This window comes from Lineus longissimus, chromosome 10 (genome assembly GCF_910592395.1).
Source record: "Lineus longissimus chromosome 10, tnLinLong1.2, whole genome shotgun sequence".
Lineage (NCBI taxonomy): Eukaryota > Metazoa > Nemertea > Pilidiophora > Heteronemertea > Lineidae > Lineus > Lineus longissimus.
In genome coordinates, this window is record NC_088317.1 from 1864108 (window position 1) to 1880832 (window position 16725).

The window sequence follows — 16725 nt, forward strand, 5'->3', positions numbered from 1 at the left end:
CTGAAAGTAGAGAGATTGTTCCGGAAGGTACCATCTGTTACCATGAGCATGCTGTATGGTTCCACCAGTTGCAAAGAGGGGATGGCTTTAGAACTCGGTAACTTAAAGTACTTGAAGTAGAGAACCCAATAAGGGCAACTATCACTGTCGTGGTGTAGTAAGGGAGGGGCATCTACATTGTCCACTAGACTTTCAAAAGACGAGAGTTTGCAGCATAATGTAAAGAAAGAACAAGAAGCAAGGAAAATTTCAGTTCGAAACTACCTTTATTTCATATCATACGACAAATATTAAAAAGAATTTACACCATGTGAAAGTGATCCCATTTCAGTTTGACCACCATACAGCTGGTAAAAGCAAATATTCTAGTTCAGAAACATAAGAAATTCAGCTCTTAAAAACACATCTGCTCTTGCATTAGTACATGCACTTGCAATGACATGGTCACCAGTAAAATGTGCCGAGTAATTTGATAACGACAGCCTGCGTCCCACTAACAATGGACCACAGAAGTAACACATAAATGCAATTTTGAATGAAAGATTCTAAAATACCTTGGTCGTATTGTAGCAATTACTATAGTGTATAACGCACTGTACCTTGTTTTATGGCAGCGGTTATGGTTTAAAGTAATTGAACCCGTTGTGAGGGGTATAATGTTGCGTTACCAAGTCTCCAGGGTGGAGCTAAAATGTTCTTTTTGCTATTATGAAATATCCTTCACTTCAGAAATATGAAGCACAACACTGAACAGAAAATATTACATGAACCCATATGGATGTGTGAATGTTCCAGAGTTGTAATTCCAGCAGTTAAATACAGGTGGCAGTTCTGTCAAAATGTTCAGTGCCAACAGCCACTGATGCTAGTTCTGTTTCCACAGCAATGAGCAATGGAAGCCGATGCCTAACAATCTTATCACAGGTCAGGTCACGACAGGTCATCATCGTCAAAAAGATCTTCGAAATCTGGAAAGAACAAGCATTTCTCTAATTTCTAAGGTTGAACAAAAGAACAAAACCAAGACTGAATAAAGACAAGAGACTCCTTATTTTTGAGAGAACAGACACATGTAGGGCTAGGTCCAGTGATTTAAAACAGCAGCCTGACCTCCCCCGTCAGATAAATACATTTGATTAGCAAGGTCAGGGTCTAACACAATAGAATATGAATTGGCAAGGTGTTTCCTTGATGCACCTTGACCTTCACCTTGCTCATGCCTTTGTGCAAAACCAATGGCTTGCTGCTTACCATTAAAGAAATCTGAATGAACTGATTTCTCATTTGCTGCCAGATCCATCAGGATTGCACTTGATCCACCTGCCTGAAAGACAAAATACATTCATCATTTCAATTTCATCTCATTTTCTGGAAAAATCAAAATGGCACAGGAAATATTGTTAGCACTCGCTTTAGATTGCTGATTCTTGAAACTGCTCAATTGCAGAGCTAGACGGCATAATTCTAATATTTTATGCAATTATTAGCCATCCCCCTGCCCTATCAGTATCAGATTTAGCAGCCTAAGTTTTTTGACACACGCTGTACGAATAGCCGTACAACATGGTGAATAGAAACATTAGAAAACCTTCGCTTTGTTTGTATTTTACCTCCTCTATATCCATATAAGGACCAGCTCCTTCAGGGAACATTTCGTCAATCACCCTTTCTCGCTCAACAACTCCAGTAGGTTTCATTTTGATTGATTACAATACTGATTTAGAGGTGGAATTTGGGGAGAAAATCTGAAAAGTTGATAGTTCTGATTTTGTTCAGGTCAAGGCCACTTTTAAACCTTGGGCAGTGTAACTAAAATTTTAGAGATACAAAATCTGCACACATAAATATACTAAGTGTTTGACGTATCTCCTGAAATCGAGGTAAGAATCGCGATCACATGATTTTTGGGTCACATGATTGCCATATGACTTGCTAAGTGATTGCTGTTCCACCATCTGAGCGTTTCACATTTTAACTAGTATCAGCCTCATAGTTGAGTGTATTTGCTTTATTCATAGTAAAATAGTAAGATAATTCATTTGCCTGGAAATAAAGTGCAGCCATTTGCTCGAAATTTTAAAGGTAGTTAGAGCTATCCACATTTAGTTGACCTATAAGTTGGAGGGTAAATTCTTCTTGGAACAGCCAAAAAGTCTCCATTGCCCGATTTGCTGGAAAGGGAAGTGTAGAGAAATCGAAACCGCCATGAAAATCATAATTTTCGCCGTTATTTCCTGCCTTTTGGCATCAGGTATGTATACAACATTATCTACTCTGTATTGTAAATGCTGCCAAATTCTTGAGAGTATACCGATGTACGAAATTGATTGCAAGGAAAAAAAGATTTTTCAGTTCACACCCCCAGACTCAGACTGGTCCACGTACCAACTGCAGTGTGCATGTACTACTACATTACATCAGCAGTGTATACTGCAGTAAGTGTATACTGCTGCATATATACTGGATGGTGTAGTCAGAGCTGCTGGTGTATGGAGTGGATTGCACTCAGTCACCCACAACCTGAAATCAGGCCCTGCCGCCCAGGTACGAAGACACCTGCCGAAATAAATGCCACGATATGATCATAATGGGGCTGTCACAATGTTTGACAAGTCCCCTGGGCCTGGGAATGGCATGATCACTTGAAGTTGACGTCTGTATTCGTCTTCTTTGAAATTAATTCCTCGTCTTTCTTGCAGCCGTTTTCAGTGCAGACAATACCACGACCACTGTGACTACAGCCAGTACGACAAACAAAAGCACAGTCTCAACGACCGCCACAACTGCTAAATCAACAGGGACTAGTACTGCCAAGACGACTGCTACCACAGCAAAATCGACTGCTACCACCACAGCAAAAACAACTGCTACCACCACAGCAAAAACAACTGCTACCACCACAGCAAAAACCACCACAGTGCCAACTACAACTGTTGCACCACCACCAACAGATATATTCGAATTGAAAGAAAATAAGACTGTTTGTTTCTTGGCTAAAATTGCTGCAGATTTCACCGTCACATACAATAAGACAGATAATACTACTGTAAGTCAAAATTATGTTTCTTCGCAGTCAATTTGATGCATCCTTGGTGGTCAAGTTTTGCCTTTTAAAAAGACAAAATGCAGAAGAAAAACTGTTGGGCACTCAATTTGTTCTCTTACTCTCGGGCATTTTAATCAAAGATGGCGTCTTGGCATATTATGAATTTGGCTTGGTAACAATCTTTTATTCAATCATTGTTGTGTTTTTTGCTTCAGGGAACAGCTGTGATTGCCATTCCAAAAACTGGCGTGACTTACAAGGGAAAATCGGCATGCGCTTCAGATATGATACCTGACCCCTATCTGACCCTGGAATTTGAAGGATACATGGCCCAGTTCAACTTCACACAGAAGGGAGGCGTGGTATACCTCCAGTCAGTATCTTTCCACTATACTGAAGATCCAGCCAACTTCCCCAATGCTACGGACTCAAAAAGTAAGGTTTTACTTGATATCAATGGTTCAAACGTTTGATTCAGGGATTAGTTGCTTAGTCGATAGCAGTAACATTGGTGTGAAGTCCCAATTGTATGTTGATGGAATTTGCTTTAAGGAGATAACCCTCAGTTGAGCTAGAGCAACCTGGGCCCAGACGTGTGGCCTTCTCACTTTCACAGTTGTATCGCTGTCTCAATTGTTTCATCTGCTCATTGTATTATAATCTTAAACTTTCAACTTTCAGCTCCACATAGCACCTCCAACGACAATGTTGACCTCAAAATGTCCTCAAATACGACCTTCTTCCAGTGCAACTCTCCCATTGCCCAAACAATCGACAAGGCAGTGACCCTGACCTTTGACGTGTTGAAGGTCCAGGTGTACGACGTAAAAGGCAATTTTTCAGGAGAGGGTAAGTATAAGTATAAGTGTCAATCTCCCTTAACGGACACCTCTCTGATGAGGACAGTCTTTCTGTTAAGGACACTAGTTTTGGTCCATGATTGGTTGTTGCCATTCAAATTGACCTTTCTTATCAGGACACCTCCTAATTAAGGACAGTGCTAGTCATTGATTGAGAGGTTCTACAATATCATAATATATACACTGTCACTGACAAAACCATTTCTGTGCCATTTTTTTCTTGATTTTGGTATGGTAGTGACTGAGTAGTTGATCATTGCACATGTTGCAGTTGCTGGTAGGCTGATGTATTTGATTGCATGATTTCACATGTGTCATTCATACATTTGTCATATGTAGTCATGTGGTCATGGGGTACTTGCACTTATGTGGATGGAAGTTATCCATTCAATGAGTTAATTGTAGGTGTACTCTTGTACCCATGGTAGGTGAAGAGCACATTGCAGTTAAATTCCATATAAATATGGTCGCACATCTGGTCTATAGGCCTGATGAGAGTCCGAATTTGGTAAATCTGTACATGTAGATATTGAAATTGTACCATGTAAGTGCTATACTACCCATTAGGCCTACTTGTGGACCCATTTTCTCTTAATCTGACTGTGATTAGGATGTTATCATGTGACATAAATATTATATAGTCTCATAGTTCAAAACACAATGAATTGGTGTATGTGTACGAAATCAATTGCTGACTCGTGTGTCGAGTGGTTGGATGAGGTCAAAAGCCAACATGCCTGTGTTGTTCCCTGGTTGTCTAATGGCTGGGGGTTAAGGATATCAAGTTCAATTCATCAGGGGTTTTTTTCAGTAAATGTACTTAAAACGACTATATCTAATTTTGAATTGGGTTTCTTGATGTGTCTTGTCACTGTCTCAAAGTCAAATATTTCTCCCAACGATAAATATTGGGTGATATGAATAAAGAGTACAAAGTCTTTGTTTTTTACAAAATTGAAGTAAAAGCATTTGCTAGCCTTTATTCATATCACCCATCGACTTGTCCGGTTATTTTGCAACACCCTGTAGCCTGAGTCACAACAATCTTTTCAGGTGAAATCTGCGCTGGTGACAAAAAGTCCACCTCCACCCCAATGACCAGCACAGTCACACCAACACCAACACCAACTCTTCCAGCCACCCCAAATTCTGGCAATTGGTCAGTCCAGGGCAGCGATGGAAAGACATGTATGGTGGCTGTCATGGGTGCAAGATTTGAAATCCCCTACACGAAAAAGGATAATGCGGTATGTGTTAGAAAACAAGAGCTTATGTTTGTGTACTGCAAACGTGGGAAGTTTGCCATTTAACAAACATCACAGTAACACTGTAATGAATTCCTCATCATTAGTGCCATTGTTATCAGTTACTAATAGAACATTAATTCGCTAAGCTTTCAGTTCTCAAATGCATTATTTCAGACTGCAACAGCCAAATTTGATGTGCCAGCCGATGCGACAACGGAGGGCAGTACGTGTGGGAACGCCACCAACTCCGATACACTCCAGTTAGACTTCTTCAAGAACTTTGTACTTAAAATGATTTTCACAACAGTAAAGGCGAGCGCTATGCTCACCGCTGATGACGAGTATCATCTCCAGAACATCTCGCTGACGTATCACTTGAATGAGCAACAGTTTCCCGGGCATGGTGGAAGTATGTATACAATCCACATTAGAAGATTCAACACTCGTTTTTATTGAGCTTGTGCAGTTACACAAGACAATTTCGGCAGGCTGCCATGCTGGTGTCGACAAATAAATACTGACCGGGTGTGTGCCACTGAAATATTGGCCCCAGTGAATTAACAACATTTTTGATTCCTGACAAGTTTTCCTGTCTTGTTCCAGTACGTTGTTGCAGTGAGTTTTCACGTCGGGTTATACCAAGTGCCTAAGGTTTCGTGGCGACTGGGGTTCAAACCAGGGACCTCTTGACCTCAAGCGAAGAGTCCAAACACTAGACCACCGTGGCTCCTTTATTTTACGTTCAAATCATCTTTCAGATCCTGCCGAGGCCTTGATGATCACCAACAACGAAGCACATTTCAAAGTCTCAGTTGGCAAGTCGTACAAGTGTAAAACTAAGGTTGAAATCGACATGGGCGGAGATGCCAGGCTTGATACATACAACCTGCAGGTTGAGGCATTCAAGACATCGAACGGAACAGACTTTGATGAATGTAAGTGTACGATTGTCATTCCTTTTGGTAGAGTCAGTTGAATCAGGACCTTTTTTGGCTCAGAATTGAATTGCTGAGGTCATCATCATAGCCTGAAGGTACTTACGAATCTGGGCCAACTTTTGACAGCATTTCTGAACTGAATTGACCGAGTGTCAGTACTTTCAAATTCCACTGGCAAAGTTTTTTTCATGAGTGAAAAGTGCATTTGATGCCAAGCTGCATGTGTTTTCAAACAGAATTGTCCGAAGACGCCATTGTTTGGTTGGTTCAATGGTTGTACATGTCATTGTCACTGGAGACACAGGGTTGCTTGTGCCGTGTCTCCATGTCTTCTGAACGGAATGAGTGGAGGGCTACATTGGAAAGTTGTGTTTCATCATCTCCTGCTTTATTGACATAAGGACTCGAGATTTTGGCGACTATCCTTCATAACCATCACATAAAACTGGTTGCATCTGCTATAGAGCTTGGGCATAGGACTCGGTGTTCTAGGTGTAGACCTCATCTAAACATTGGGACCAATTGTTAGAATTATTAAATTTTTCCCTTCATGTGTATCTGGTTATAGAAAGCACTGCACTATTTTAACATATTCTGTTGGCTTAAGACGTCATTGGTTCGACTTTGTTTTAGACACTCTACGATGATCGCTTAGAAATGTCCAGTGCATGGTTAGAATATCGAGTCTAATAGGACGTTCTTTTCGATTAGTCTAGTTAAGATTTGCAAAGTTTACTAATTTTATCGTCTGCATGGAATTCGTAAGGATAATTTCAAAACATTAAGTTTGGTTTCTGCAGAGCTGTGGGTGTTAAGTCAACAGCCAGTTGGGCGGGTGTAGGTTTTCTGTTCAGTGTGGATTCATAGGTGCTGGTGTGCAAGTCAGGATGATTCCAAAACGGAAAAGGAAGTTTCATGTACATGTACTATCAATCATTTGTTTTGTTGTGTCGGCTTTAAAGCCAGTCAAGCCCTTTTCTTCTACAGCTGACTACTGGGAAAACAGGCATATCATAGTATACAGCACCATTAGCTGTTGGAAACCAAGGTTACACTTCTGGCAAAGAAAGACCTCTTCCGGCAACCTTTGTTGCCATTGGCTAACAGGCCTAAATAGCTTTTGGAAGTCCTTTATTTAAAGTCATATTTTTGAATCCCCGTATTAAACTTCCTGATTTCTTGACATGATGATCTTCCAATGTACATTGGCAATCTAGTTGGTCTGTGTATAGCATAGGCCTACTTCCTGTTCTAAGTAGGCCAATGTCAAACGTCACATGATTTTATGTCACAAGGCAAAGGCATGTGAGCTAATTTGGGCCGTGTGACATGTCTGATGTGTACAGAAGTACAGGTATATTACCCAAAAGATGTTGCCACTTTCGTGGCCAGGCCAACACCCCCCTATTCAGACCCCCCCTGAAGATGGCGTTTGTGTCATTTTAACATTGAAGCCTTCAGAGCAGGTCTGACAGCAGAATGACCCACCTTTAATCTTATTCATTACAGCTTCTGAGTGTGCCGCCGACGGAACAAGTGGCATTGTGCCGATCGCCGTAGGAGCTGCGCTAGCCGCTCTTGTTGTAATCGTTCTTATCGCTTATATCATCGGACGGCGAAAGCGTTACCAGGGCTATGAAGCATTATAAGGAGATCAGATTTTTATACGCTTGGGCCTAAAGCGCTGCGCAGATGAGCAGTTTTTGTCGCTGTGACGTCACCATGACATCACCACGACATCGTGATGATTGTGATTGGAAGGCGGTCGCTGATCGCAGGTTATGGCCACAAAAATCCCTCGCTTGCGGACCGCTTTACCGACTTAGGAGAAGCATGCCAGCGTGTCAGGTTGGCCCAAACTCCCGACAGGCAAAGCTTTACTCAACCGTCGATCAGCATCGAAGAGACACTTTTTAAATTTGATAGACAACTGGTTTATATGAAATTCCTGATTCAAATTCTGATTTCTTAAACGACTATCACCTTCTGTCAAATTGCAAATAATGTGATGAACTGAAAGTGAAATATTCTTCAGCGCTTTATCCTACGTGGGATATCACAGAAAGCTCTTGTCTGTCCGGAATTTGGAACCCTCGCAATAAAATCAAATATATTTTTGTACATTTTCCAAGAGAAAGTGACCTAACCCTGATGCAGATGTTTAGGGGTTTATACATGTACCATTCTATGTTTAATGTGTAAATACTAGATAAATGCGTGTGGTCCGGTCACCGAAATGAGAGAAAAGTTTAAGTCAGGAGCAAGCAACGACATTAATCTAAATTCTAAAGTCACAATCCAAATCATCAGGGATCATCTAAACTAATGGTCATAGACTTAGATTACCAGATATGAATTCAGCTAGGACATTTCTACCTCGCCTCTGAAATATTATTATCGAGTCAGTCTGCATCAGTGCTAGGTCATATCATATTCATAAAAGACTAAGCACGTCTCCTTAGAAAATAATGTCTTTTTTAAAGAGGGCGGTGGGCTGTTTAGTGTTTCTATGCTTCTAGATGTCCTGGTGTCCACATCTACCATCTTGAACTGCTCCGTCAACAAGAACACTTTAATTTGTGAAGTCGATAGTAAAGGTATCAGAAATTTATGGGTAAACATTCTCCCTTGTTGAGGAAGTAACTTGGGGGGGGGGGTAAATTTTTGTGTGAGTATTTTGAGAGAGATTTGTGGGGTATTGGATGATTTTGGCATGTGAAGTCTTTGCACTGTCAGATGTGTTGGGATTCACCTTTAAAAGATAACTGAATCCTGTGTTTTCATTAATCATTGCATCGAGGGTCGGCCAGCTTGGGTGACTTAAATTCTTCATGCATGCACATAGGGAGAATGCTTGTATTGTAACAAAGTGTGCTATGCATTGTTCAGCTAATAATGGGTCTTTGACTAAAGAATCGTTGCTTGTAAATATTATGACCTGATGTGACCAACTTTCATATAAAATGTGGAAAAGTTTTTTTGAGGAGGTCGCAACTATTTTTTGGATTATGGAAAAGTTATATTAAGGGTTCTTGGGAAAAGTTGTAATTTTCAATTGTAAATACATGGTATCTAAATATTTCATAGATTATTTACGCTTTTGTCTGATATGGTAAGGTGGTACAATTGTAGTTCTGGTACAATTATATAGCCTCTGTGTGCATGAATGTGTACTTTCACTCATGTCAGCTGTCTTTTCTCACTGTTTGGCTATAGGGCTTTAATTGTATCACTTTACCATATGTGTAGGACATTTCACAGCTACTTATTTTGACACTGCATACATCTCATTTCAAAAGGAACTAACCTGAATAATGATAAATTTGGGTGGTTGTTTTTGATCCACATACACACACATTCACGACATTTACATCACAAGTATTATAGATTGCGCCATCCCCATCATCCAGAACATTTTATTGGTGTAATTTTGCAAATAGCCTTCTCTACTATTCATCTGATGACAACATAAATTAGCTGTATTGGTTTCTATTCTTACATAGGTGTAAACAAAGTTTGCAATTCTCTGGCAGGTTTTCTTGCGGAAGTTCTTGGACACAAACAATTTTTTTTCAAAAGTGACTTGAAGTGATTATAATGCAAAGTAATCTTCATTGAGTATAAATCTGGAGCTGAGTGGATTTGGAAACCTGATTCCAGCTCATGTGCTTCAGACATGCTCCCTAATGAAGTATAGAGAGGAATACTGGCCAAAGGACACCACTCCGGGGTTCTGTGGTGAAACTCTCTAGGACAGCTGACCTTGTCACCGAAAAAAACAGAATGACTGTAGCTTGCATCTCAAGAATTCCAAATTGAGATGAAAAAACCATTAAGTTGTTAAATAATATTGGGTCAGACTATCCCTCACCATGTCGAATGCCTACTGTGGTACATGTGCACTGGGTTGTTTTTATTGGGTTACTCTAATACCTTTCAATTTCTAGGAAAATTAGTTTTATTTGTAGCTGGTGTCATGAATATGTTACATGTACATGTGCAGTGCATACATACATGTGCAGTGCATACATGTACATGTGCAGTACATACATCTGCAGTGCATACATGTACATGAAATACATGGTAACCCAACAAATGGTAAAATTTCCCCAAAATCTCCCCTGCCCAGTAAAAGTTTGCAACCTGCATGTTCCTATCACAAGCGATGTTGCTTTTTGTTTGTTTTTATCAACATTTGTTTGTTTTTGTTTAATGGCATTTTCCTTGTTTCATAGGGAGATCTCTTCCAGTGGTGAATGTTTGGTGGTGGTCTACAGTAATCGCATGTTCTCTTTGCTTTAGTTTTAGTCAGAATTTAGTTCACTTTCTTTCTTCTTGCAGAATCACAAACTTTTATTTCTTTTTTTTGTATTTTCACCAAAATTGGCCATTTTCAGAATTAAACATTTTTTCAACACGTTCGTAAAATGATTCCAAATATCTAGAACACTGAAACCTTTAAAAACAGTCGAAAAAAACATTTGATGAACTCAAACGCACTCATAACTGCTCTACCCAGGCCGCTTACCATGAGATCAATGGCATACAATGGCAAACTGGATACTTCACTGAGCAGAAGTGGACTACCTTGTGGGACTTTTTGCCCAAAGTCAACAAACAAACTCTGCGTTATTGCACCTTGTTAGGCGGGATATGGTCCTAAAATGTCTATCTACATTTTTGTTTCTCGACACTATTTTAAGTTTGTGCTCCTCTCTTCTTGTCGTTCCAGTCTTACAATGCTCGGCAGATAATGTGACCAGTAATATTGTCCCAATTGCTGTTGGAGCTGCCCTCGCCGCCCTGGTGGTCATAGTCCTAATCGCTTACGTCATTGGACGACGAAGAAGCAGAAGCGGCTACGAATCTGTGTAAAAAATATCTCGGGAATTCTTCAACTCAATAAAAATCACTTGGGCCCGAAATTGTTGCTTTTAGATTCTGTTTCATTGCAAGTTAATTGATATTTATTTTCAGTTTCTGTATATCTGTGTACAGTTTCTGTACATCTGTGTGCCGATTTGGTACATCTATGTACAGATTCTGTATGCTGAATGAGCAGTTTCTGTGTCTGATAAATGTCTCCAGTCGACTTGAAATGAAACAAACTTGGGAGGATCCTTTACTTATGTTGGGCATTTTCCTTTTTTAAGTTACGAATTCTATGCAAAAGGCAATATCTTTACAACGATATTCTACTGAAGGCCTCAGGTCAATCAGACCTTGAAGATAATGTCTCAAACATTGCTAAATTTTAGTTCCAACTCTACTATTCTTTCTGGAATGTCAATTGTTGTAGCCTAAATGCTCTCCCATTCGTTTTTCTTCCTGTTGGTGGATTCTTCCTATTAATCCTAATATTGGTGCCTAAAATATCTATCTGTACATAACTTCTTAAATTCAAGTGACTTTTCAGTGTTAATGCAAAGAGACATTGACAGTTTTGTTTTTGAGGACTGTTTATATTACGGAAGCAATGCAAGAAAAAGGCTGTGTAGTACCGATTAGTAAGTATTACATTATGCCCTCACCTTTCAAATTTCACTGATTAACATTCCATTAGGGATTTCTGCCACTGCTTTTAGCTGGCTATTGGCCTTTGTATCATTAACAAGTGATAGAGTTGAAGAGAGTTTTGATCTCTTGGACAGGAATATGCCGTGTCTGTTCTGCTCCCTGCACGCAATCTGCATGCTTTGGTGTTGGTTTAATGCCATCTCTTTTGCTTTCAGTGTGATAACCTTAACCCTTACCCCCTGTAGCACTTTGCCTGTTGTCCTGTATTTCAACATGGTACAGACGTTACTTACCCGAACAAATTAGGAAAATGTACAAAATCCCTAAGTTCGGTGACAATCTTTATAGAAAATATGAATGCTTGAAGCTTTCTCACTGCTAAATTTTCACTAGAATGTTTTCAACCTCCTCCTTCCAAGTCATTCAAGAGTCCATCCGAGACTTAAACCTACCAGAGATTTGCCAACCTTGTAATTCAAATAGTATTTCCATTCCTAAGTTCCTTGCCATTGTCAGATTTTGTGATAAAATTACGTATGTTGTATTTTTGACAAGTTTTGTACAAACTGTATAGGCAGGTCTAGGCGTCTGTGAAATGGAGGGTGCCCTGGTGGTTCTAGGGCCAACTGGCTAAAATTCATGAGCTACGTCAAATGAGGGGTGCCTTCCTTGGATCGGCCACTGACTGTACCTAATCAAGTTTTTGACTTGCTTGCGCTCACAATGTTGCTGTATTTGAGAAGAGAGAACAAAATTCTCTGCTGTGTTTTTAGAGTTTAGGAAGATGCAAATTCTAGTATTTACTTTAGATGAATGTAATACGTGTATAAACAAATGCTGTAAATAAAAGATTTCATTTTCAAGATGAGTACTGCAAAATATCGCATTTGCTTCAGAAATTTTAAAGTCAATGCGTCACAGTTGAAGATTTCAAACTTTAAGGTTCATGTTTGACGGAAATAAAAGGCATGGAAGATTTCATGGTTTCACGTTATGTTCAAGCTAAAAAATCATTGAAATAGGTTTAAAACATGTTCAATCAGTGTAAAAATGTACACTTTATTGTCTAAATGTTCTGATTGTATAAAATGACCTCATTGATGTTATAACGCAATTCCACATTCAGCGAAACATAATCAATGCATTGTTCAAGCTGTTAAGTTGTTTATCTCATTATCTGTTTCGAACCTATTTGATAAATAGTTGTGTCGTTTTGATGTTAAGAACGATCAGTTTGATATCGTCAGAAATCATAGGCCAAGTCAAGTGACAACTTCGTGAATCGTCTCAGAGTTGACCAAAACAGAAGCCATTGCATATTTACAAGATTTGAAAGAGTTTTATCAGCAAGTTTTGAATCTCCAACATGTGGTCTGGTTTCAAATTACTTATCCAGGAAATTAATCCAGCATCCTCACAGATCTTTCTCGTGCTGGGGATCAGCTGTTTTTGAGTGATGGGTCAACTGCCTAGTCCTGGCATTGAATATCAAAGGGATCTATCATCAAGCAGCGTGGAGTGTTTTATGAAAATGACACCTCTTATGCTATTGGCAACATTCCAAGAAAGTAGGCTATTCAAGAAACAAAAAACTAACATACATATACTTGCCCTGGGACAGAGTTCATGTTTGAACAAATGTCTGTTGTAATTAAAAGTCATATACCTATGCGTCATACTCACTCTTAATCATTCTTTATCCTGACCTTCTGTTTTTGGTCAGCAGGGCATGCGTGGATTTGATTAACCCATGAACATCCGACAGCAGTCTCTTTTGTCAATTCCTCTTAAATCTAAATTGTCAGTGCAGAGAGAAAGAGAAGTGAGCTAACTATATCGCTATCTGTTGCTGGTGCAATGGAAGCTTAGTCAAAGCTCTCATCTCCCTTCTTAAGAAATTGGTAATCGTGACTACCATGGCTAGTTGTTGTATATGAATGACATATTTCTTTGTGTCTGTACATAATTCTTAATCTTTGTGTATACTGGTATGTCTGTTTCCATTGAAGCTAAAAACAGGAGTGAAGGAGGTTACCAACCATCCCTCGGCAGGACTGAAGCCACCTCCATATCGCCTACTTCAAATTTGCCTTGTCAAACTAATACTTGCACGTGCTGGATTTGGCGTGGCTAATTATTTGGTCACTGTTTGCTCAGAAGTCTGTGATTAACATTTATAACAGCCATGTTTCATATTAATTCATAATCGTTGCCAAATGTATATTAGGTTGCTTGTGGCATTTGGCATAATTTCCTTGCAAATTCACTGCATATTTTCAGACTAATTTACATTGTGATACAAATTAACAATGTACAAAAGTTCACAGTGGGATTCGAAGAACTCGCCCTTCCTCATGTTTGTCAGTCTGTAAGTTTTGAGTTCGGGAACGAAACTCCTATTCACGAAAAAGGGCATTCCGATATTGGGTGATAGCGCACCGTAAATGAAATATTTGAACAAAATGCTATAATTCATTTGAGACTTCTAAGTCCAAAGTGTTGGAAAATACTGACGCGGCCAGATTTGGACAAAGCATGACTGAGATCAAGCCACTTAAAACCAAGTACTGACTACTTTTCCAAACCAATTAAGGGTTTTTTTGCATGCAGTGCCAATTGAGAAATTAGTATAGACTCCAATATGAGGTGAATTTGCAAGGATTGAGCTGCTAGTCTAATTCTGAAGGCAACGGACTGGTACCAAGTCTGCAATTGTTGACACAATTGGTTGAAGTACAGACAGTTTCCACAATATCCGCATGTCTGACAGTTCTCATGTGCCGTGCCTTGTATTAAGATTAGCTGCTTTTCATATCATTTCAATCACAATGTGCTTGTTGTAAAATTAGTGTGAAGATTTATAACAGAATCTGTATATAATTTAACAGAATGTTGCTTTTCAAGATTGTTGACACCTGTGGTAGTTTTCTTATGAGTGCTTGAGAAAGATTGCATTTTGTGGACAGAATGTGCTGTGCTGGTAAAAACAATTACTTTTCTGTTACATGTTGAGTTGACTATCAAAATGTTATCTGCAAGAAGACAAGTCAGCATGAACCTGACTTGTCAGGCCCTTAAAACATTTTAGAGGCAACTCCTATGGCTGGCCGTGAAAAGTTAAGTACAATTGTTTGTTTGTCTGGCTTCAAGTGACTAAAAGCAGGAGACAGCATGCATTAATGTATGTGTGTCTTGGTTCTAGTACACCTGGAATGGATCCATAAGAAATTCTGTACAGTTCAAATCATGCCGAATCTATGTGGGTAAACCTAAAATTATTTCCAGAAAACAATGAATGTTAATGATTCAGTTAAAATTTTCATTTCCTCAAATTTCGGAAAATATCTTTGCTATTCAAGAATGGAAGTTTTTTGTTATTTTTACAGAAGAATGTTTGAAAGAGATTTTGGCTGATTTGATAAATTGTAATTGTACAAATACATTTTCCGAAGATAATAAACATATAAAAATCAATCTATTTTGTTCACGTCCTTAGTGTTGTGGTCAAGTTGAAAATATTAGCATCTGGCTGGACTGGTGAGAATTGAGGGCAGTTCGAAGGCTGATGAGTTGACGAGGGTAGTCACAACCACCACATTTCATTTTGTTCATGTGGCCAACATAATGAGAGAGAAGAGACAGTCACAATCACCCAAATGAACCTGGCTGACTGTTTGCCAGCATAACAAGATAGATGAGACAGTCACAACCACCCAAATGAACCTGGCTGCTCCACTGTTTGCCAGCATAATAAGATAGATGAGACAGTCACAACCACCCAAATGAACCTGGCTGCTCCACTGTTTGCCAGCATAATAAGATGGATGAGACAGTCACAACCAGGACAGACAAGGCCTGGCTTCTCCATTGTTTGCCAGCATAATTAGATGGATGAGACAGTCACAACCAGGACAGACCAGGCCTGGCTGCTCCATTGTTTGCCAGCATAATAAGATAGATGAGACAGTCACAACCAGGACAGACCAGGTCTGGCTGCTCCACTGTTTGCCAGCATAATAAGATAGATGAGACAGTCACAACCAGGACAGACCGGGTCTGGCTGGTTCACTGTTTGCCAGCATAATAAGATAGATGAGACAGTCACAACCAGGACAGACCAGGTCTGGCTGCTCCATTGTTTGCCAGCATAATAAGATAGATGAGACAGTCACAACCAGGACAGACCGGGTCTGGCTGGTTCACTGTTTGCCAGCATAATTAGATGGATGAGACAGTCACAACCAGGACAGACCGGGTCTGGCTGGTTCACTGTTTGCCAGCATAATTAGATGGATGAGACAGTCACAACCAGGACAGACCAGGTCTGGCTGCTCCACTGTTTGCCAGCATAATTAGATGGATGAGACAGTCACAATCACCCAAATGAACCTGGCTGACTGTTTGCCAGCATAACAAGATAGATGAGACAGTCACAACCACCCAAATGAACCTGGCTGCTCCACTGTTTGCCAGCATAATTAGATGGATGAGACAGTCACAACCAGGACAGACCGGGTCTGGCTGGTTCACTGTTTGCCAGCATAATTAGATGGATGAGACAGTCACAACCAGGACAGACCGGGTCTGGCTGGTTCACTGTTTGCCAGCATAATTAGATGGATGAGACAGTCACAACCAGGACAGACCAGGTCTGGCTGCTCCACTGTTTGCCAGCATAATAAGATAGATGAGACAGTCACAACCAGGACAGACCAGGCCTGGCTTCTCCACTGTTTGCCAGCATAATTAGATGGATGAGACAGTCACAACCAGGACAGATCAGGCCTGGCTACTCCTCTGTTTGCCAGCATAATAAGATAGATGAGACAGTCACAACCACCCAAATGAACCTGGCTGCGCCACTGTTTGCCAGCATAATAAGATAGATGAGACGGTCACAACCACCCAAATAAACCTGGCTTCTCCATTGTTTGCCAGCATAATAAGATAGATGAGACAGTCACAACCAGGACAGACAAGGCCTGGCTTCTCCATTGTTTGCCAGCATAATTAGATGGATGAGACAGTCACAACCAGGACAGACAAGGCCTGGCTGCTCCACTGTTTGCCAGCATAATTAGATGGATGAGACAGTCACAACCAGGACAGACAAGGCC

General features: G+C 40.1%; 1 protein-coding gene across 2 annotated transcripts; it reads left to right on the forward strand.

Moving 5' to 3' along the window:
• Positions 1 to 1931: 1931 nt before the first annotated feature.
• Positions 1932 to 15082, forward strand: LOC135495091 (lysosome-associated membrane glycoprotein 1-like). 2 transcript variants are annotated; one of them, XM_064783508.1, is made up of 8 exons: positions 1932 to 2251; positions 2700 to 3046; positions 3262 to 3481; positions 3728 to 3895; positions 4960 to 5153; positions 5328 to 5562; positions 5912 to 6088; positions 7601 to 9661. In XM_064783508.1, exons 1-8 carry the CDS (start codon positions 2206 to 2208, stop codon positions 7738 to 7740), a joined length of 1527 nt encoding a protein of 508 aa, XP_064639578.1. In that variant the 5' UTR covers positions 1932 to 2205; the 3' UTR covers positions 7741 to 9661. The 2 variants fall into 2 exon arrangements, with proteins under 2 accessions (XP_064639578.1, XP_064639577.1); XM_064783507.1 differs by lacking the exon at positions 7601 to 9661 and adding an exon at positions 10824 to 15082 and having other exon boundaries at positions 1934 to 2251.
• Positions 15083 to 16725: the final 1643 nt, after the last annotated feature.

What these genes read in the sequence shown, in the direction of transcription:
- LOC135495091 (XM_064783507.1), top strand. Translation starts at nt 2,206, where the DNA reads ATGAAAATCATAATTTTCGCCGTTATTTCCTGCCTTTTGGCATCAG. An exon ending in CAATGCTACGGACTCAAAAA is followed by an intron (nt 3,482 to 3,727) that starts GTAAGGTTTTAC and finishes TTCAACTTTCAG; the next exon opens with CTCCACATAGCACCTCCAAC. An exon ending in ACACGAAAAAGGATAATGCG is followed by an intron (nt 5,154 to 5,327) that starts GTATGTGTTAGA and finishes GCATTATTTCAG; the next exon opens with ACTGCAACAGCCAAATTTGA.